At 54.9% G+C, this 19,172-nt stretch overlaps 3 protein-coding genes across 7 annotated transcripts; 2 read left to right on the top strand and 1 right to left on the bottom strand.

Annotated features, from left to right (window-relative positions):
- Positions 1 to 244: 244 nt before the first annotated feature.
- EEF1AKMT3 (EEF1A lysine methyltransferase 3) lies at positions 245 to 8,350 on the bottom strand. Its single transcript, XM_038549836.1, has 3 exons — positions 8,123 to 8,350; positions 7,869 to 7,980; positions 245 to 2,230 (listed from the first exon to the last, which is right to left on the bottom strand). The coding sequence occupies exons 1-3, from the start codon at positions 8,297 to 8,299 to the stop codon at positions 1,839 to 1,841; spliced, it is 681 nt and encodes a 226-aa protein (XP_038405764.1). The 5' UTR covers positions 8,300 to 8,350; the 3' UTR covers positions 245 to 1,838.
- A 407-nt stretch (positions 8,351 to 8,757) lies between these two features.
- Positions 8,758 to 12,156, top strand: METTL1 (methyltransferase like 1). 5 transcript variants are annotated; one of them, XM_038549830.1, is made up of 7 exons: positions 8,758 to 8,924; positions 9,559 to 9,722; positions 10,839 to 11,023; positions 11,126 to 11,239; positions 11,358 to 11,459; positions 11,607 to 11,676; positions 11,924 to 12,100. In XM_038549830.1, the coding sequence occupies exons 1-7, from the start codon at positions 8,800 to 8,802 to the stop codon at positions 12,007 to 12,009; spliced, it is 846 nt and encodes a 281-aa protein (XP_038405758.1). In that variant the 5' UTR covers positions 8,758 to 8,799; the 3' UTR covers positions 12,010 to 12,100. The 5 variants fall into 5 exon arrangements, with proteins under 5 accessions (XP_038405758.1, XP_038405759.1, XP_038405760.1 ...); XM_038549832.1 differs by having other exon boundaries at positions 8,759 to 8,924; positions 11,607 to 11,726; positions 11,924 to 12,156; XM_038549831.1 differs by having other exon boundaries at positions 10,863 to 11,023; positions 11,607 to 12,156.
- A 139-nt stretch (positions 12,157 to 12,295) lies between these two features.
- CYP27B1 (cytochrome P450 family 27 subfamily B member 1) lies at positions 12,296 to 17,970 on the top strand. Its single transcript, XM_038549826.1, has 9 exons — positions 12,296 to 13,473; positions 14,068 to 14,258; positions 14,649 to 14,851; positions 14,930 to 15,130; positions 15,213 to 15,385; positions 15,589 to 15,761; positions 15,958 to 16,036; positions 16,514 to 16,711; positions 17,028 to 17,970. The coding sequence occupies exons 1-9, from the start codon at positions 13,279 to 13,281 to the stop codon at positions 17,139 to 17,141; spliced, it is 1,527 nt and encodes a 508-aa protein (XP_038405754.1). The 5' UTR covers positions 12,296 to 13,278; the 3' UTR covers positions 17,142 to 17,970.
- The last annotated feature ends 1,202 nt before the right edge of the window (positions 17,971 to 19,172 follow it).

Below are 19,172 nucleotides of genomic sequence, written 5' to 3'. Positions count from 1 at the left end.
GCCGGCCGGGCGGGCACACGCACCGCCCCGCCGCCCGCCCCGCCCCGCCGCCACCGCCCCGCCCCGCCCCGCCCGCAGGTGAATAACGGAGGCCACGGGGCACGGGGGTCGCGAAATAACGCTCCGAGGCACGCGGACACACTTCACGTTCCTTTATTTCCAGTCCTGTTTCACAGTCGTCATCCATTTGGGACTCTCGGCGGCCCCGGCGGGTGGGCGGGTGGGTTCAGGAATGTGGCCAAAGGCCGCGGGGCAGGCAGGGGGGGGGGGGGGGGAGCCCTTTCACCAGACCCCGGGGCTAGTCGCTGACCAAGCAAAGTATGGGTGGCACGTCGACCCGCTGTAGGCCTCAGAGCACTAGGAAGGCGTGAGCCACACCCCTGCCCTTCCCGGTAGTCTAGGGGTGAGAAGTAGGGGACAGACCGGTACCATGCAAGCCGAGTAAGGCCCTAAGATGACCAGTGAAAGGGTCTCCAGGGAGAGAGAAATCACATCCAAACAGGAGGCTCAGGGATCCCTGGGTGGCGCAGCGGTTTGGCGCCTGCCTCTGGCCCAGGGCGCGATCCTGGAGACCCGGGATCGAATCCCACGTCTGGCTCCCGGTGCATGGAGCCTGCTTCTCCCTCTGCCTGTGTCTCTGCCTCTCTCTCTCTCTGTGACTATCATAAATAAAAAAAAAAAAAAAAAAAAAAAAAAACAGGAGGCTCCGTAAAAGCTTTCTTCAGGAAAGCGGCTAAGAGTAATAAAGATTTTGAGAGGTAGAAAGAGCTCTTCCAGGCAGGGAATCATCAAAAAGAATGAAGAAAACAGGGCAATTTGGGTGTGGAAATAGGGAACAAAGAGTAGACATTTGGAATTTGTCCAGAGGTTGCAATACATGTAGGAAACCAGTTGAAAATGAAATAGAAGGGTCATTTGGGATCACATGGGATAGACTGAGTACCAAGCCAAGGAGCTTTACTCTTGCAGTAGGCAACAGAAGCTGGTCAGAGCTGATTTTGGAAGATCAAAAGAGTTTGATAAATGGCTTAAAGGAGAGAGAATGGAGGCCAGGAGTCCAGAGGAAGAGATATGTGGCCCAAGGAGTAAAGAGAGCCCCAAGCCCTACAGTGGGAAGAGAAAAGAGGTGAAAGACAAAACACTAGTAAGGAAGGACCAACAGGGCCTGGAAACCTAAAGAAAACTCAAAGATGAGAAGAACCTAGTACTTGGTGATCATGGCTCCAGCTCCAAAAAAGGATAAAGAAGCTGTAGCCCAAAGGACAGCTCTGCTGCCTGTCCCAGCTTCCGGGCAGGGAGGACTTGCCCCAGTTAGAGCCATGGTCACACCAGATTCTGCCTCCAGAAGCAAGAAGTGGGTGGCCTGAGGTTTCTTCCTCTCTAACCCCCCAGCAAAAGCCTGAGTTCTTTGGATGCAGAGATGACCTTCCTTCCCTTTAAAAAAAACTCCATGAGAATCTAGCAGGGAAAAAAAGAGTCCATTCTATATAGAAAAACAACAGCAGGACTGGAAGGGTTCAGGGCCAGTCTCTCTGCAGCCACTGTTCTCACCTCCCATTTGCCACCCCTACCCCTAAAAATCCTGGACACCTTTCCTATCTTCCTCCTCTGAGAACAGGAATTGGGAACTTCTTTTGTGCTCTATCCTAGTGCTCTAAGATTCCCAACAAGCAGGCACTTTCCTGCACCTGCCCAAGAGTATCTGGGGGAACAGAGAGGGAAGGAGGAAAGGGAAAGGCAAGGGAAACCCATACTCTTCTTCCTCGTGTTTGTGGCTTTGGAGATACAGAGCAGTTCCTTTCCTAGGACAAGGAGTTCAGAGGAGCAGAAAGGTGATGTCAAGCAGGTCTTGGTTCCCTGTGCCTGGCCCTATAGATGTTGACATTCTCATCCTCATCCCGCTGGGCCAGCTCCAGTTGGAAATGTTGGGGCAGGAGGTGCTGAAAGAAGCTCTCTGTCCCGTGCTCCTCTCTCATCTTGGAGGCCAGATAGATGGTGCCATGGGGCCCGCATAGATGTTGGAGGGTGCCCAGCAGCAGTGGGAAGGTGGGCTCCAGGTACACGATATCAGCCCCCAGCACCAGGTCATAGTCTCCAGGGAAGACATGCTGGTCAATCCCCCAGGACAAGGCGCGGACCTGGGCCCGGCCTCCAGCCGGCACATTGGCCTGGACGTTGCCCTGGATCTGCTCTAGGGCCAGGGGCAGGTCAGTGATGGTAACATCCCCCCCTGAGAGAGAGGAAGGAGGAGAAATGCAAGTCAGAGGGACCAACCAAGGGGTCTCGGCTCCTACCCAGAAGGTCCAGAGACCGCAGGGCCTAGAGAACAGTGTTTTTACAGCCCAAAGTGCGCACCGTGGCTTTTAGTTACCCTAACCACCATCTCACCCACTGTTGTTTTCATTATTCTAAGTTCAACAGCATCAACATTCTCTCTGGGCTAATCTGCAACCTCTCTGCCCAACACACAACCATCAGGTATCAGCAGAAGCCTGGGCAGGACCAAGCTGGAGATGAGCTGTGCACCCAGCCCCTACCGACCCAAACCAAACTTTGTGGGTCTGGAAAGCTTCCCAGAAGACATGGCCTCAGCAAGCCTTAAAGGACAAGTAGGAGTTAGTTAGGTGGAGCTTTCCAAGCAGAGAACAGAAAGTACAAAGGCCCGGGGGCGAGAGCATGGCATATTCGAGGAAGACTGACTCTTAGAGGATGTGGAAAGGAGGAGAAAAATGTCAAGACCGGAGAATAATAATGACATGCTGAAGAGACTCAGGCTTGATCCTGAGGGTGGTAGGTTTTAATAGATGGAAGCAGATAATCAGATTAGCACCTCGGAATGCTTCATTCATGCAAGAAATATATGTACTGAGCACCTACTAAGTTCTGGCAGTACAGTAGTGAGCAAGACAAAACCTCAGCCTTCCATGAGTTTTATCAGAGAAGTAGAGGCACACTAGGCACTGCAAAACTCATCGTAATCAGGACGACTACTACAGAAACAGGAGGTAAAAAAAAAAAAGAAAAAAGAAAAAGAAACAAAAGGTACCAAGAATTCATTCATATTTATTATCTGCCTATATGCCAGGTGCTGAGAATATAGCAGTGAACCAATCAGACAATCCCTCCACTCACAAGGATTATGGTCTAGTGATAAAAAAAAAAAAGGGGGGGATCCCTGGGTGGCACAGCGGTTTGGCGCCTGCCTTCGGCCCAGGGCGCGATCCTGGAGACCCGGGATTGAGTCCCACGTCGGGCCCCCGGTGCATGGAGCCTGCTTCTCCCTCTGCCTGTGTCTCTGCCCCTCTCTCTCTCTCTGTGGCTATCATAAATAAATAAATAAATAAAATTAAAAAAAAAAGGGGGGGGGCAACAAATAAAAGGAAATACACTGTACATCCAATGCTATGGTGAAGCATTAAGCAGAGAAGGGGGATAAGAATTGCTTCAGGGACGGGGCAGGGAATGTAATTTTACATTGAGTGGTTAGGAAGAGCCTCACTAAACAGATTATGTTTGGGCAAAGACCTGAAGGAAATGATGCAGCAAACCATGTGGACCACTCAGGCTAAATGTACCAACGAGGTACAGGCTAAGAGACCAACGAGTACAAAGACCTTGAGGCAGGAGTGTGTCAGCAGGTCTGAAAAAGGTTAGGAAGACCAGTGGCTGGAGCAGTCTGCTTGAGATGCTCTCTCCCTCCCCCTCCTCTCTAAATAAGTAAAAATCTTTAAAATAAACAAAGGAGAAGCACCTGGGTGGCTCAGTGGTTGTGTGTTTGCCTTTGGCTCAGGTCGTGATCCCGAGTCCTGGGATCAAGTCCCACATCAGGCTCCCCGCAGGGAGCCTGCTTCTCTCTCTGCCTATGTCTCTGCCTTTCTCTCTGTGTCTCTCATGAATAACTAGAATCTTAAAATGAACAAATCAGTAAAAGGATCATTCTGGCTGCTGTGACGAGAAAGGACTGCATGGTGGCGAGGTCAGATGCAAAGAGCCCAGTTAGGAGGCAGCTACAGTGACCCAGGGGAGAGGTGATGCTCAATTGAACCAGGGCAGTAGCCACATCTAAGAAATGCCAAAATCCAAAATGATTTTGAAGGTACAGTTAACAGGATTTGCTGACAGACGGGACATGAAGTACTAGAGAGGGAGATGTTGAGAATGTCTCCCAAGAGGTTTGGCCCAACTAGAAGACCGAATTGTTATTTACTCCGGAGGAGGAAGGCTGTAGGAGGTACAGGACTGGACAAGAAGATCATGAGTTCCTTTCTAAGTGTGACATGCCCATCAGACAACCACATGAAGGTATCGGGTAGGTAGGTGGTTCCACCAACAAATCTGGAGATGGAAATGGGAGAGTTATGGGGTCATGAGCATAGAAAGGGGATTTAAAGCCATAAGGTGATGGGATTGCTTGGGAGTGAGGGTAGACAGAAAAGGGAAGGGGTCTAAGGACCACTCTGGGGCCCTGGGGCACTCAAACTTCCAGTTGTCAAAATGAAATGAAACGAACCAAGAGAGGAGATTGGAAAGAATGCCAGTGAGGTAGGCAGAAAGCAAAAGTGTGGTATCCTGGAAATGAAGCATTTCAAGGAGGAGGGAGAGTCAAATGCTGCAAAGTCAAGTCGAGTGGGCTCATAACTGATTCCTGTACTTACCAAGATGGAGCTGGAAATGCAGCTCACCACTTTGACTGCTGCAACTGAGGATGGAAATGGGGAAAAGATTGAGGGAAGAAGAGTAAGGCAGGTACTACCAGACGATGAGGATTACTCTTTTGAGTTTTGTTGTAAAGCAGAACAGAGAAATCAGTGGTAACTAAAAGAATATGTAGGACCAGGACACCTGGGTGGCTCAGTGGTTGAGCATCTACCTTCAGTTCAAGTCATGATCCCGGGGTCTGGGATCGAGTTCCGCATTGGGCTCCCTTCCTGGGAACTTGCTTCTCCTGCCTATGTCTCTGCCTCTCTGTGTCTCTCATAAATAAATAAATAAAGATCCTTAAAAAAAAAAATGTAGGGCCAAGAGTTTTTTCTAAGAGAAAATATAGTGTATTTATAGATGTATATAGATGTGTGTGTGCCTATATAGAATGTTCCAGAGAAAAGGAAAAGGTGATAATGCAGGGGGGAGTGGGGATGGGGAGGGGGTCTGCTGGAACAATGTCTTTAAGTAGATGAGAAGGTTTGGGGTCTTGTAACAAGTGGAGGGCTTGACCTTAGGTGGGATCACGGTGTTTATCCATGGTAGCAGAAGAGAAAGCCCTTGAAACAGTGAGTGAGGTGAGTAAACATTCCAATAGGAATGTGTGAGCATTTTCTATAAGAAAATAGAAGCAATCAGAAGAGATGGGGAACAAAGTCATCAGCTGAGGGTGAAGACAGGAGAGGAGGCATTTAGAGGTTTGAAGGGCAAGAAGGTAAGAAACATGTTTAGGAGAGTGGAGGAATATGTGGACAAGGAAGGTGTAACAGACTAGCTGGGCAGCACTTAAGGACCCACCTAAGGTTCGTCACATTCAAAATGAAACCAGTCAGCACGGTGGTTTATATACTAGGAGGGCCTAAGCTAGCCTGGAGGTGGCCTTCCCCTGGAAGTGATGTTTGAGCTGAGCGCTGAAGGATGCGTATGAATTAACAAGGTGGCCCAAGGATTCCAGACATACAGTCTGTGGGGAGACTCCATGGATGGAAACATCCAGACTTGAAGCACTGACAGAGAGCATGAAGAGTACAGGAAGGGAGGCAGAGGCACAGAAAGAGGCCAGAGAGGGAGGCAGGACCTTGGAGGCCACGCTAAAGGTATTGGCTTGATCTGGAAAGCACAAGTGGATGATGGGAGGGAGAGGTGATTACAATTGCACTTTGAAAAGATCACTCTGCTGCACAGGAGTGGGTAGAGGTCAATGTGGGGGCAAGAAGTCAAAGCAAGAAGACAACTTTGCCTGGATGTAGTCGGCGGAGAGTGACAGCGGTGGTATGGACTGGGGAGCCATCGGTGTCAATGGGAAAAAAAAAAAGTGAGATTTAAGAGGTTTTTAGGAGAAAACATCATCAGTAGGACTTGACTAATGGATATGGGAGTGAGAAAAAGGGACACGTCAAAGGTGATATCTAGGTTTCCCACTGCATAGACAGTGGTGTGATTAACTGAGATGGGAAAGCCTGAAGGAGAAACAGCCCAGGCGCAGGAAGATCACAAGATCTAGATTCCACATGCTAACCTTCCTATGGGAAAGCTAGAAGACACTTATGAAAACTCAGGGAAGAAAGAGCAGTGAGGGGATTCCTGGGTGGCTCAGCGGTTTGGCGCCTGCCTTTGGCCCAGGGCATGATCCTGGAGTCCCAGGATGGAGTCCCGCGTCGGGCTCCCGGCATGGAGCCTGCTTCTCCCTCTGCCTGTATCTCTGCCTCTCTCTCTCTATGTCTAACAGGAATGAATAAATAAATCGATAAGAAAGAAAGAAAGAAAGAAAGAAAGAAAGAAAGAAGAAAGGAAGAAAGGAAGAAAGGAAGAAAAGAAAGAAAGAAAGAAAGAAAGAAGAAAGAAAGAAAGAAAGAAAGAAAGAAAGAAAGAAAAGAGCGAGCAGTGGCCTGAACCAGAGATGGTAGGAAGAGGAGCAGACAAGTGGGGAAATGTTAAAGACGTATGATCCACAAGTCTGACTGCCAGGATGTGACCGGGAGAGGGCAAGGGGCAAGATGACACCCAGATTTCTTACTTGGCATCTGAATAGGGAGGCAAAGGAGGTCTTTGAGCAAATGCAGGTAGGTGTTCCCAACCACATTACACGCTTTTCTCCCGTTTTAGCATAACTGCACACCTCTCCTCCACTCATCCTTTGTGGAAAATTGCTTTTTAACACTTCCTTCGTTCTTTATGAGCCTGCTGTGTTTGTTCACCTTCTCATCTGACAGAGCTGCTTCTTGAATTCCCAGGGAGTCAGGGGAGACACAGCCAGAGGACGTCCACTGGCTCTGTGTATACAACACCATAATTCCAGTACTGTAACATCTTCCCCCACCTTCCCCCGCTAGACCATAAGCTCCTTAGGAACAGGAAATGTGTCTTAGTCACTGTTGTATCCCAATACCCGGCATGATAGAAGACGCCAAATAGATATTGATTGAATGAATAGAAAAATGAATGCCTGCCTCTGGGAAGACTTCCCTGAATGTGACCTAGCTGTGTTCTCAGGAACAAAGACATTTGCATTACTAAGGAGATGACATCATAAGGGTTTCAAATGAATGTTTTGGGTGTGAGGTTTTGCCTGCCCATTAGATTATAAATTGAGAAAGAGTTTCCTTTGTAATTCTGGATCCTCCACCAAAGAAGCAAAATTGTCCTTACTTTTTCCTTTCCCAAGTATTCGGTGCTTAATTTCTAGCCCCATTAGCCCGACAAAGCACACCCCAGACCTCAAGAACTCCAGCTTATTTCTCCCAAGCATTCAAAAGCATTCGATAAAAATCGAAAATTGTTTTCATAATAAAGTTATAAAGCGCTCCTCAGATTTCGTACATGCAGATTGCTCCCCCTACAGAACGCCCCCAAAGATGCGTTTTTACAAAGTACCATGCTGAAAGCAAAGGCGGTTTTAAGGGACAGCATTGTCCATGAAACCACAAAGAGCAAAAAGGCAGGAAAAAAAAAAAAAGCGCGAAAAGATAGAAAAAGCTCCTTTTACTAAGGCCTGCCCCCAAATCGGACCCCACGGGTGTTTTCTAGGGCACGGAGGAAGCGCTCGCGCACGCGCACGCACTCGCAGGCACACGGTTCGTTCAAGCCACTGGTCCGGTCCCGAACCACTCCCCGCTCCCAAGAAGCGCGGGAGCGACACGTGGCCACCGCCCGGGCTGCCCACGCACCCTGCAGCGCCGCCAGGATCCCCACGATGCCCGTCCCTGCTCCCAGCTCGATCACTTTCTTGCCTCGGAAGTCCACATTTTGACTTTCAAAATAGTTGCAGAGGCTCAGAGCCTACGGGGGGTCAAAAGGGAGAGAGAGACACCGTGGCGGGGCCGGCTCCCTACGGCGCAGCGAGGGCCCGGGGCCGCTCCGCCCGCCCGGCCCCCGCCCCCGCCCCGCCCGGGACCCCCCACCAGCTCCGCCCGCGCCTCACCGCGTCCCACACGCGCGCCGCCACCCCCAGGCGGGCCCCGAAGTTCTGTGTGATGCTCAGCACGTGCCCACAGAAACAGAACCGGCTCTTTTCCGAGTAAGAGTCCGCGAAGAGCCCGACTTCCTGCGGGAACACGGCCTCGGGCTCGGACTCCCGCTCCGGACCAGGGGCCGCCATCCGGCCGAGCGCGCCCCGGCCCCGCCGCCAGCGCCCGCACCCCCGGCCCGCGGCTCCGGGCCCCGCCTCCCCGAGTCCGGCTTCCTGGAGGTGGGATGAGGAGCCGCCCCTCCCGCTCCCGGCCCCCCTCGGACCGCGCGGGGCGGGCCCGGGGGACGGGGGAGACGAGTGAGGGGCTGGCTATAGGAAGCGGGCCCCGGGGGCCCCTCACCTGCGGGGTGCACAGGTGCCTGCGACTAGGACAGCAGCGCAGACCACGCGGAAGCGCGCCGACGGAAGCGGCACGGTGCCCGGTCGGGCCTTGGCAGCCCACTGGGGACCCGCGCCGCGGAGGCGCCCTCCCGCCCCGGCCCCGCCCCCGCCCCCGCCCCGCAGGCCGAACGCACTCCTGGGTCTTTAAGAGGCGGGGTCCGCCCCCAACGTGCCGGGGTGCGTCATCATCGTGCGCCTCGGGCCTCGGCCTCCACGTGGGTTCGGAGGAGAACCCGGGGCTGGGGATCATGGCGGGAGCGGAGACGGGGGGCGCGGCGGGGGACGGGGCAGGAGCCGAGGCCCCGCAGCCCCAGAAGCGCTACTATCGGCAACGTGCGCACTCCAACCCCATGGCTGACCACACGCTGCGCTAGTGAGTGAGCCGGGCGGGGAGGGGCGGGGCGGGGCGGGGCCTGGGAGGGCGGTTGTGCCGGGCCGGCGGGCAGGGTGTCGGTCGGACCGGGGCGGGCCGGCTGGGTGACGTCAGCCTTGGCGGAGGGCGCAGTTGGAGGGGAGGGAGGGGGCGTGGCGTTCCGCCCCGGGTCGGGAAGAGCCGGGAACCGAGACTGGAGCGACGCCGGCGGGACGTCGTGGCCGCCTTTCAGCCTCGGCGATCGGATTTACTAAAGAGACAAACATACACAAATCCTGCCCGCGCCTCAGTCCGTCGTCTCCCCACAGAGCAAGCACATAAGCAGGGCGAGGCCCCCGCCTGTGGGGGAGGGGAGCTCGTTACCCCAGAAGGAGGGCTGCCCCATCCGCTCCTAGGCATGGAGATGGGCAGGCCAGCGTCATGAGCCGCATGATGGCCTGTGATTCACACGGGCGTTAAGGGTGCTTTCCACTGTGTGTCCTGGAGACCACAGGACCCACTGTTACAGGATTTTTGAGAAACATTCTTCCCATTTATACCTCCCACCCTTAAACATCCGCCCCCACACATGTAGAACAGCTTCTGCAATGTCCTGACCAACCTTCTCGTGTCTCTCGTGTCTTCTCTCCAATAGCCCCGTGAAGCCTGAGGAGATGGACTGGTCTGAGCTATACCCAGAGTTCTTCGCTCCACTGACTCAAAACAAGACCCACGATGACCCAAAGGATAAGAAAGAAAAGCGAGCCCAGGCTCAAGTGGAGTTTGCAGACATAGGCTGTGGCTATGGTGGCCTGTTAGGTAACACTCTGGCCTTTTCTCAGGGGCAGGGACAGGCAGTGTCTAGGTCCTGCTACCTCAGCAGGTTTGGTGGGGGCCGGAGTTGGCCTTTCCCCTTCGGACCAGACACCAGCGCTGTGACATCAGTGCGGAGAGCCTCTGCCTTCCCTGTACTCTGGGTCTGTGGCCTTTGTCCTGAAGAAGGGAGGGTGTTGTCTCAAATGCCTCTTAGAACGTGGGTTGTCCTGTCTGGTCCCACCCCTGGCCTCAGCCCCTACTTGAGCCATTTCACCTGCGAGGTCCCGGGTCAGTGAGCTGGTCAGCACTAGCGTCAGAGATTAGTCACTGTAGCCAGTGATCCTGAACTGTCCTTCTGAGGGATTCCACCACCTTCCTTCCCCTCCCCCCTTCTTCACCAGAACCCATTGTTTCTGCGGTCTACTCGTGTTTTCAAGTTCCTCTTTTATTGTCTGTGTGGTCCCAGCATGTGTCAGGCCATGTCTCTATTTTAAATTTTTTTATTATTTATTTATTTATGATAGTCACAGAGAGAGAGAGAGGCAGAGACATAGGCAGAAGGAGAAGCAGGCTCCATGCACCGGGAGCCGACGTGGGATTCGATGCCGGGTCTCCAGGATCGCGCCCTGGGCCAAAGGCAGGCGCACCCAGGGATCCGCATGTCTCTATTTTTAGATCTTCCCATAGAGGTAACAGCATGACAGAGAGAGGAAAAGCATGGTACCCCGGGGACAGAAAACCTTGGTTCAAGTTCCAGTTCTGCCTCTCAGCCCTGTGACCTTGGGCATTTCCGACCTCGTATCCTCATTTTATCAACTTAGCGCAGAGCATTAGGAGGACTGAGGCAATGTGTGGAAACACTGAAAACGTCAAAGCACTTGCCACGTACATGTGTTCCCAGGCCCTCCCACTTCCAGTCCAGGTGACAGTCTTGGGATCTCAGCCGGACCCTAACCTTAACCCTCTCCTCCAGCAGAGGACCACCGTAGAGGGATCTCTGTCCACACTTGCCCTTCCTGATTTTGGTCGTTGCCAAAGGATGCTTCCTTTCCTCTGTCAACGCCTTTCCACTTCCTGCAAATGTGAGGTTGACGATTCCATTCCCATTTCTGTGTCCAGTGGAACTGTCACCGTTGTTCCCAGATACACTGATTCTGGGCCTGGAGATCCGGGTGAAGGTCTCAGACTACGTACAAGACCGGATTCGGGCCCTTCGAGCCGCTCCTGGAGGTGGCTTCCAGAACATTGCTTGTCTCCGTAGCAATGCCATGAAACACCTTCCCAACTTCTTCCGCAAGGGCCAGGTGGGGAGGGGCCCTGGGGCGGGCTGGAGGGCAGGTGGGGCGTTGAAGCCGGGCTCTCAGCCCCATCGATGCCTCGATGCACGTCTGTGTATCTGTCTACAGCTGACGAAGATGTTCTTCCTCTTCCCTGACCCACATTTCAAGCGGACGAAGCACAAGTGGCGAATCATCAGTCCCACGCTGCTGGCAGAGTATGCCTACGTGCTTGGAGTCGGGGTGAGCCGGGGCGGGAGGGAGGGCAGGGTGAGCATGTGCGCAGAGGCTTCAGGGGTGCCTTGGGGACCCCTGCTCCACTGCGTGCAGCGCACTGTCTAGGGTGCGTTTGCCTACGCAGGGGCTGGTGTATACCATAACTGACGTGCTGGAGCTGCATGACTGGATGTGCACCCATTTCGAAAGGCACCCCCTGTTTGAGCGTGTGCCCTTGGAGGAGCTGGTAAGTAGGGGGCCTGAGGGAAGTGGCGAGGACGCAGGCCTTTCCCAGTGCGGTTCTGTATTCTTTGAACCCAGCTCAGTGCCAGAAGGATCGGATGGGGGTCTCAGGGCCAAGGGCAAGGACTTATTGGACTCTTCCTTTCCTCAGAGTGAAGACCCCATTGTGGAACATCTGGGCACCTCAACTGAGGAAGGAAAGAAAGTCTTACGCAACGGAGGCAAGAATTTCCCAGCCATCTTTCGAAGAATACAGGATCCCACCCTCCAGGCAATGACCCCCAGTCCCACCCCTCTTGGCCACTGCCGGCCTGCCTTGCCTTAGCGTGACCCCTGGACCTTCCCAGCTGAGCTGCCAGGGCCAAGAGGCGACAGTCTTTCAAAGAAGTTGGGGAACTGCCCAGGGCAGAAGCCTGGGATTCACAACTACCCCGACCTCTCACCTTCTTGCCCCTCTACCACCAACAGAAAGCAGAAGAAGCTACGTAGGAGGGTCAGCAGACCTTGGACCAAAAGGGATGTTTGGAAGGATGTGGGGTCTTGCTCTCCCTTAGCACCCCCTTCTCCTTCTGGGATCTCTCCTCCTCAGCTGGAATGAGGAACGCAGGTCTCCACTGTCCATCTAAACTGCTTGCTAGACTCAAACCGCCTGTCCATTGTGTTTACTTTGCAGTCCTGGGGATAACATGTATACGTGTGCACATGCCCGTGCTGCTGTTTCTCAGGAAAGGCTAGAGCATGTATCACGTGCCTTCTCCCATCCCCCGCACCCTCTCCCTGCCTGAGACTTGACTTGGGGAATCTGCTGTCTTTATGGTCGCTGTCTCTGGAGAACCTTGGGTCGGGGTGGTGGAGACCCTCTCATTTTTCGTGTTGACCTTCGATTCCAGAACTTCAGAGCTAACTGACTGGCACAGAGTCCAGTGGGGGCAGGGTGGGAGAGTGAGGAGCAGAGAACTAACGTGCAGGATTTGGAGGCTAGAAGCGAAAATGGGCTACTGACTAGAAATACCCCCCCCCCCCCCCAAAGAAGACAGAGTCAGCTGGAGATTCAGAGCACTCACCTAGCCTGTGCTCCACCCAGGAGCCCAGAGAAATCTCTAAACTTTTCTAATTTGCATAAGGGTCCTTTGTTTCTGTTCCTCTAGCTCTAAGCCCTAAGTTCCCTGTGGCTGGAAGGACAGAGCTTGTTGACCTAAAAGACCACCCCCTCCTCCCAAGGAACAAAGATGAAGGCTTCTGGAGCCATTTTGGCCCATTAACACCCACCATCTGCTCAGTGTTAGGTATAGGAGGGGATGGGGGGGAGATGGGGTAGTGCCAGGAAGTTCTTGCCTACAAAGAAGGTGCAGCCCCATAAGCCAAAAATATGGAGATGCTACAGCTGTGGCTCTTCCCTGCCCTGCTGAAGGATGGGGAATTCCTGAGGATGGTCCCAAGAGGGCCTGGCTCCCTAGGGAAGTGGGAATATCAGGGACTGACTGTACCTTAGTAATCCTGAACTTCACCAAAGAGCCTTTACCAGGAAGAGATCTTTAGGCTGCTGGATGAGGGCACCAGTGCAGAAGGGGAAACTAAGGCAGACCTTCCTTTACAAGAGGGTCATTGCAACTTGAGACCCAGGAGAGCTGCCAGGCAACCCAGCCCCGCCTACTGTGCCTGGGTGCTGATCCCCAGCTCGACCACTCGGGAGAGGGGATTGGCTGAGGAACATAAAGAGGGGGCGTCACCAGTACCTCGCCCAAAGGTTAAATAGGGGTTCAGGCAAGCAAGCAAGATGCTCTGGAGAAGTGCTCTCCTCTGTGGCTTCCCCAAACCAAGCCATGACCCAGGCCCTCAAGCTCGCCTCCAGAGTGTTCCATCGCATCCACTGGGCTCCCAAGCTGGGCTCCTCACTGGGCTCCAGAGGCTCCGACTCAGCACCCCGCAGCTTGGCGGACATCCCAGGCCCCTCCACACCCGTCTTCCTTGCTGAACTTTTCTGCAAGGGCGGTCTGTCGCGGCTACACGAGCTGCAGGTAGTGGGGGAATGTTTCTGGGAATGAATGCTGGGGAAACTGGCTTTGACAACACCAGAAAGCACAGGCTAGTGCAGAGTGGAGGAGGAGGGCCAGCGAGAACAGATGCCCAGGTATTAGGGAAGTCGGGGCTGCGGGCGGCAGTTCCAGCCGCGGGGAGTCCACCCCCCACACCCAGCAGAAGAGTGGGCTCAAAAGGGCCGAAGTCGGGGCCGGTGGGTCCAGAACAAGTGCACGGGAGGCAGGATGCAGGGTGCCTTCCCCGCGGGCCGCCTTAAAGCCACAGGCTCTCCTCTTCGATCCCTGGGGGGTGGTTCTGAGCTACTCCATGCCAGGAGCCTTCAGGGATTTCTTGCCTCGGCTCAGCCCAGGTGACCTAGGAGAGGTCCTGAGTGTCTGCCTTGTACCAAGTTCCTCCGTTTTGCCCGTCACTGTCGAGCTTCTGGGGACAGGAAGCGGGGGAAAGAAGAGGAGGAGAGGGTTGCAGGTTAGGGGCACGTACTAGCTGGGAGCCCAGCCGGCTCGGTTGGCGCTGGCCGCCGAGGCTGGAAGTCCCCGCTCGGTCTCCAGCGCCTGCTGTGCCCGCTCTCCTAGGTGCAGGGCGTTGCGCGCTTCGGGCCTGTGTGGTTGGCCAGCTTCGGGAAGGTGCGCACCGTGTACGTGGCGGCCCCTGCCCTCGTCGAACAGCTCTTGCGACAGGAGGGGCCCCGGCCGGAGCGCTGCAGCTTCTCGCCCTGGGCAGAGCACCGACGCCACCGCCAGCGGGCTTGCGGGCTGCTCACCGCGTGAGTCCTCGCTGGCCCCGCAGCCCAACCGCCCCGCGCGCTCGCCTGGGGCTGGTCTGGAGACGTCGGGCATGGGTGCGGAGGGAGGTCGGCCTTCCCCGCCCGTCCGGCGAACTGGGCTTCCCACCCGCCTGGGACGAGCCCCGCCTTTGTCCCAGGCCCATCTCCTCCTCGCGGGGGTCCAGAATCCTGGAGGTCCGCCGAGGGGAAGGCACCAGGACCTAGATGGGATGTGAGTCCGTGACAGCGGTTACCCAGGAACCAGCCCCCGGGCCAGGAGAGGAGCAACGAGGAAGGGGGATGGGAGCAGGCACAGGCGGGAGCGGGGTTCGGTGCCGCAGGGGGCCGCCCCAGCCTCCCCGCGCCCACACACCGCGTCCGCACCCGCAGGGAAGGCGAGGAATGGCAGAGGCTCCGCAGCCTCCTGGCCCCGCTGCTCCTCCGGCCTCGAGCCGCCGCCCGCTACGCCGCGCCCCTGGCCGACGTGGTCCGCGACCTTGTGCGGCGCCTGCGGCAGCAGCGGGGCCGCGGCGCCGGGCCGCCCGCCCTGGTTCGGGACGTGGCCGCAGAGTTCTACAAGTTTGGACTAGAAGGTGGGTCCCGGGACCGGGCCGGCGTCGGAGGCGCCCGCGGGGTCTCCCCGCGCCCTGACAGCGCCCCCTCCCGCCCAGGCACAGCCGCCGTGCTCCTGGGTTCCCGCCTGGGCTGCCTGGAGGCCCAAGTGCCCCCCGACACCGACGCCTTCATCCGCGCCGTGGGGTCCGTGTTTGTGTCCACGCTGCTGACCATGGCGATGCCCGGCTGGCTTCACCGCCTGGTGCCCGGGCCCTGGGGCCGCCTCTGCCGAGACTGGGACCAGATGTTTGCATTTGGTAAGGCACGGAGTAGAAGCGGGACGGGGGGACTGAAGCGGCTCGGGACGCCAGGCACCCCTGTCCCCTCTCCCCCCCCCAGCCCAGCAGCACGTGGAGAGGCGGGAGGCCGAGGTAGCCTTGAGGAGCGAGGGGAAGGCCGCGGAGGATGTGGGATCTGGGGCACACCTGACCTACTTCCTGCTCCGGGAAGAGCTGCCTGCCCCGTCCATCCTGGGCAACGTGACGGAGCTGCTACTGGCTGGCGTGGACACGGTGAGGTTCCTCTCCACGGTGGGAGCCCCACTTCCAGGGCGTAGCCTCCCCGGCCCCAGAGGCCCCCTAGCTGCCGCGGGGGGTGCGCCGTGGCCCTCCGGCCGGCTTGCTTAACACTCCTGGGCTCCGGGCTACCTCCCATCCTGCTCCTTGCACTAGGTCTGCACCCTCAGCACCCCTGAGGCTCTCAACTGTCCTCGCAGGTATCCAACACGCTCTCCTGGGCGCTGTATGAACTCGCTCGGCACCCGGACGTGCAGACTGCGCTCCACTCTGAGATCACAGCTGCCCTGGGCCCTGGCTCCAGTGCCCACCCCTCAGCTGCGGCTCTATCCCAGCTGCCTCTGCTGAAGGCAGTGGTCAAGGAGGTGCTGAGGTGAGGGGACAGGAGAGGGGGAGCTAAAGAGAATGTTGGGAAGGGCTGGGGAAGCAGCGAGTGAATGGGAGCTAGGAGAGAGAGCACAGGAAAATGATGATCTGCTCCTGGCCAAGAATGGCTTTGGACATAGGGGGCTTGGGGACAAGACAGAGGCTATAGCCCCCAGCCTCACCTTGCTGTTTCTGCAATCCAGACTGTACCCTGTGGTACCTGGAAATTCCCGTGTCCCAGACAAAGACATTCGTGTGGGTGACTATATTATCCCCAAAAATGTGAGTAGAGCGAATGGGCCCTTTGGTTAAGCCATCCCTCACTATCTTGGGCCCCATCCTCTCCTACACTCCATATAAGCCCTTCCCCCTCCCTCTGGCCTGAATGCCTCTCTCTCGGAGGTAATGGGGCAGTGGAGAAATCATTCCAAAAATAGCCCCAGAGGGCAGCCCCGGTGGCTCAGCAGTTTAGTGCCGCCTTCAGCCCAGGGTGTGATCCTGGAGACCCGGGATCGAGTCCCACATTGGGGTCCCAACATGGAGCCTGCTTCTCCCTCTGCCTGTGTCTCTGCTCCTCTCTCTCTCTATCTGTGCCTCTCATGAATAAATAAAGTCTTTAAAATAAAAAAAAAAAGTAGCCCCAGAAAACGTCCCCATCACCAGCCAGAGCCTGCCTTTGCTCCAATCCATATATCCTCTTTTCCGTGCCCCCCCCATCTGTGGGTCCAAACTGACATGTTTATGTTCCTTCCCTCCCAGACACTGGTCACACTGTGTCATTATGCCACTTCAAGGGATCCTGCCCAGTTCCCAGAGCCAAATTCTTTTCGTCCAGCTCGATGGCTGGGGGAAGGTCCAGCCCCCCACCCATTTGCCTCTCTTCCCTTTGGCTTTGGCAAGCGCAGCTGCATGGGGAGACGCCTGGCAGAGCTTGAGCTGCAAATGGCTTTGGCTCAGGTGAGTGATCTAGACATACCTTCCACAGACATGAGAGATCCTAACCCTCTAACAAGTGAGTTCTTCTGACAAGTATAGCAAAATTTATGACTTGATAAACCTAATCCTCTGAAATATAGCAATCCAGTTTTAAGTCTTGAGGGTGAGCAAGGGTATTTGGACTTTCTTCCCCCTGCCATGATCCCTTAAGAAATTCTCTAGTGACCACAGGTACCATTTCAATATCAACCAACCTAAAGCTAATTATACCCTTTACCAATCAAACCTACCATCCCAGACCCCTCCTATAGTGATAGCCTTCTTCCTCCCTTTCCAGATCCTGACCCACTTTGAGGTGCAGCCTGAGCCAGGTGCTGCCCCGATCAGGCCAATGACCCGGACTGTCTTGGTACCCGAGAGGAGCATCAACCTACAGTTTGTGGACAGATAGTCCCATAGGAAGAAGCTACCGTAGTCACCCTTCCCCTCATTGGAGGGATTTATTAGGCACAAGACCAAGAGATATGTATTCCCCCAAGACCTGTCTATTTGACCAGACTGCTTAGAAGGACCATAGCAAACTGGTCGAGGCAGCCCTGACCAACGTGTGAAGTATGCATTGGCCTGACCCATCAAGCCCTGGGAAAACCATGGTCCCTCGGCCTGCTCAGCCTTTCTCCTGGCCATATCACATGCATCCGGCAAGGGCCAACTCAGATTTTAACTAATAATATTGGGTGGCCTGAGAAAGAATTCAACCACTGCCCTTTTGGGGCTTCCCTTTTGGGGTTGTTGGGTAAGCACTTATCACCACCTGAGCTAAGTAAATGTACGTCTGGTCTGCACCAGGTTGATTTCTCTCCTTGCATGTGAGCTCTTTGAGTGGAAGAAGGAGACCTTATTCAGTCTTTATAACCCCTGCCAAGGCCTACCCCCGACTGGGTGATGCCATACAGGTTCTCCTATTGAATCTGGACCATGTGGCAGAAGGAATACGCGGCTTGCCAGGCCCTATCTACTCTCCTCCTTCATCATCTTGCCCCTAGCAAAGTGAGTCTGCCCTCACCTGGTTTATGATGTTATGAACATCATGTTCATGATGTTATGATGTTTTGAAACTCCTTGACTCTTTGGTCACTATTCGAGGTTGGCTTGTCCCACCACTTAGTGCCCAGGCAGAGACATCTTTGGGCTTATGTGTACTTATGCCTTCCTTTTATATATGGAATTTTTTAATATTCATAGTTTTGAAATAAAAGAATCAAATGTTCCATCCTTGACTTTTGACTGACTTCTCTTCCACTTCTACTTCCTACAAATTCTGGAGGAATCCTCACCCCAACCCCCTACTTTGAGTGATGTCTGTAACAATGGGAGGTCTAGACACCTGGGAGAGTGGTTTGCATCACAAACCCAACACGTTTCTATCTGTACTGGGAACAGCCAGAGTCTGGCTCCCTGTAAGAGATTAAGGGGGTGGTGGTGAAAAGTAACTCCAAGGGCTAGGCTGTAAAAACAGGTTGGGGAGCTAGGGATTTGCAGAGATGGCCAGAGGCAACTGACTTTGGTGGAAGTGCTTTGGGAACCTGGATTGCCAGGACCAAAGGATATCTGCCCTCTCTGGAAAAGTTGCTCCAAGGTAATTTCCTTCCAAGAAAGACAGGGATACATGCACAGAAGTGAAGTCAGACAGACAGGATTAAAGTGGAGTGTGGGGGTGGCCAGAAGCCCTGGGGCACTGAGGCAGGAGAAGGGAGGGCAGAGGGAGCCTCTGTTTTCCTTGAGTCAGCATTCTCTGGCCCCCCAAGGGGCTGGCCACAGTTCTCCCCTTGTGATGTATATAGATTAACTCATCTTCCATACAAATAAATCTCTCGACACACTCCCTGCAACCCCTCTCCAGCCCAGATTACCCTCCCCATGTCAGGACTTGCCCCCCTGCCTCCTGCTCCTCTCCATGCCAATTAGCTGGATGAAGATGGAGACTTCACACTGCCTCCTCCTCCCCCACCATCCTGGCCCCCTGCCCTAGACGTGGCTCCCTGACCACAGACACTGTTTGCCACCAGGCCTTCTGAGGGTATCTATTTTTGTAAGAGCTACAGAGGGGCACAGTATACCCAGGGCCTTGTGCAGACACGAAGGTCTGTGTGCCTTTACTGCTCCACCCCTCCACTCCTCTACTGGATTCTGGGTCCACCCCCACTGCCCTATCACTAAGCTTAACTTGAACCTAAGTGACCTGATTTTTGACAGATCTGAGCTTTGAGGGAGAATAAAGCCCAGCTTCCTCTCACACCCTTTCCACTGGAATCAGTGATGAGAATTCTGTACACCCACATTCCTCACTGAGCAAGTAGGACTGCTCACTTGAGGAGGGCAGCAGTTCCGTGACCTCTTTCCCAAACAAGAATCTTTTGGAAAAAGGGGATGAGAGGGGACCATACTGATTGCTGGTCCCAACCCCCATACGAAGCGAGAC

Source organism: Canis lupus, chromosome 10 (assembly GCF_011100685.1).
Source record: "Canis lupus familiaris isolate Mischka breed German Shepherd chromosome 10, alternate assembly UU_Cfam_GSD_1.0, whole genome shotgun sequence".
NCBI lineage: Eukaryota > Metazoa > Chordata > Mammalia > Carnivora > Canidae > Canis > Canis lupus.
The sequence above is the reverse complement of the archived record's forward strand: the minus strand, read 5'-3'. Positions and strand labels throughout refer to the sequence as shown.

Coding starts and splice junctions, on each gene's coding strand:
- EEF1AKMT3 (XM_038549836.1), bottom strand. CDS start 8,299: ATGGCGGCCCCTGGTCCGGAGCGGGAGTCCGAGCCCGAGGCCGTGTTC. Junction 7,981..8,122: donor CGGCGCGCGTGTGGGACGCG/GTGAGGCGCGGG, acceptor GACCCCCCGTAG/GCTCTGAGCCTCTGCAACTA. Junction 2,231..7,868: donor GATCCTGGCGGCGCTGCAGG/GTGCGTGGGCAG, acceptor CCTCTCTCTCAG/GGGGGGATGTTACCATCACT.
- METTL1 (XM_038549829.1), top strand. CDS start 8,800: ATGGCGGGAGCGGAGACGGGGGGCGCGGCGGGGGACGGGGCAGGAGCC. Junction 9,723..10,838: donor TGGCTATGGTGGCCTGTTAG/GTAACACTCTGG, acceptor TTCTGTGTCCAG/TGGAACTGTCACCGTTGTTC. Junction 11,240..11,357: donor CCTACGTGCTTGGAGTCGGG/GTGAGCCGGGGC, acceptor TTGCCTACGCAG/GGGCTGGTGTATACCATAAC.
- CYP27B1 (XM_038549826.1), top strand. CDS start 13,279: ATGACCCAGGCCCTCAAGCTCGCCTCCAGAGTGTTCCATCGCATCCAC. Junction 15,131..15,212: donor GGACCAGATGTTTGCATTTG/GTAAGGCACGGA, acceptor TCCCCCCCCCAG/CCCAGCAGCACGTGGAGAGG. Junction 16,037..16,513: donor ACTATATTATCCCCAAAAAT/GTGAGTAGAGCG, acceptor CTTCCCTCCCAG/ACACTGGTCACACTGTGTCA.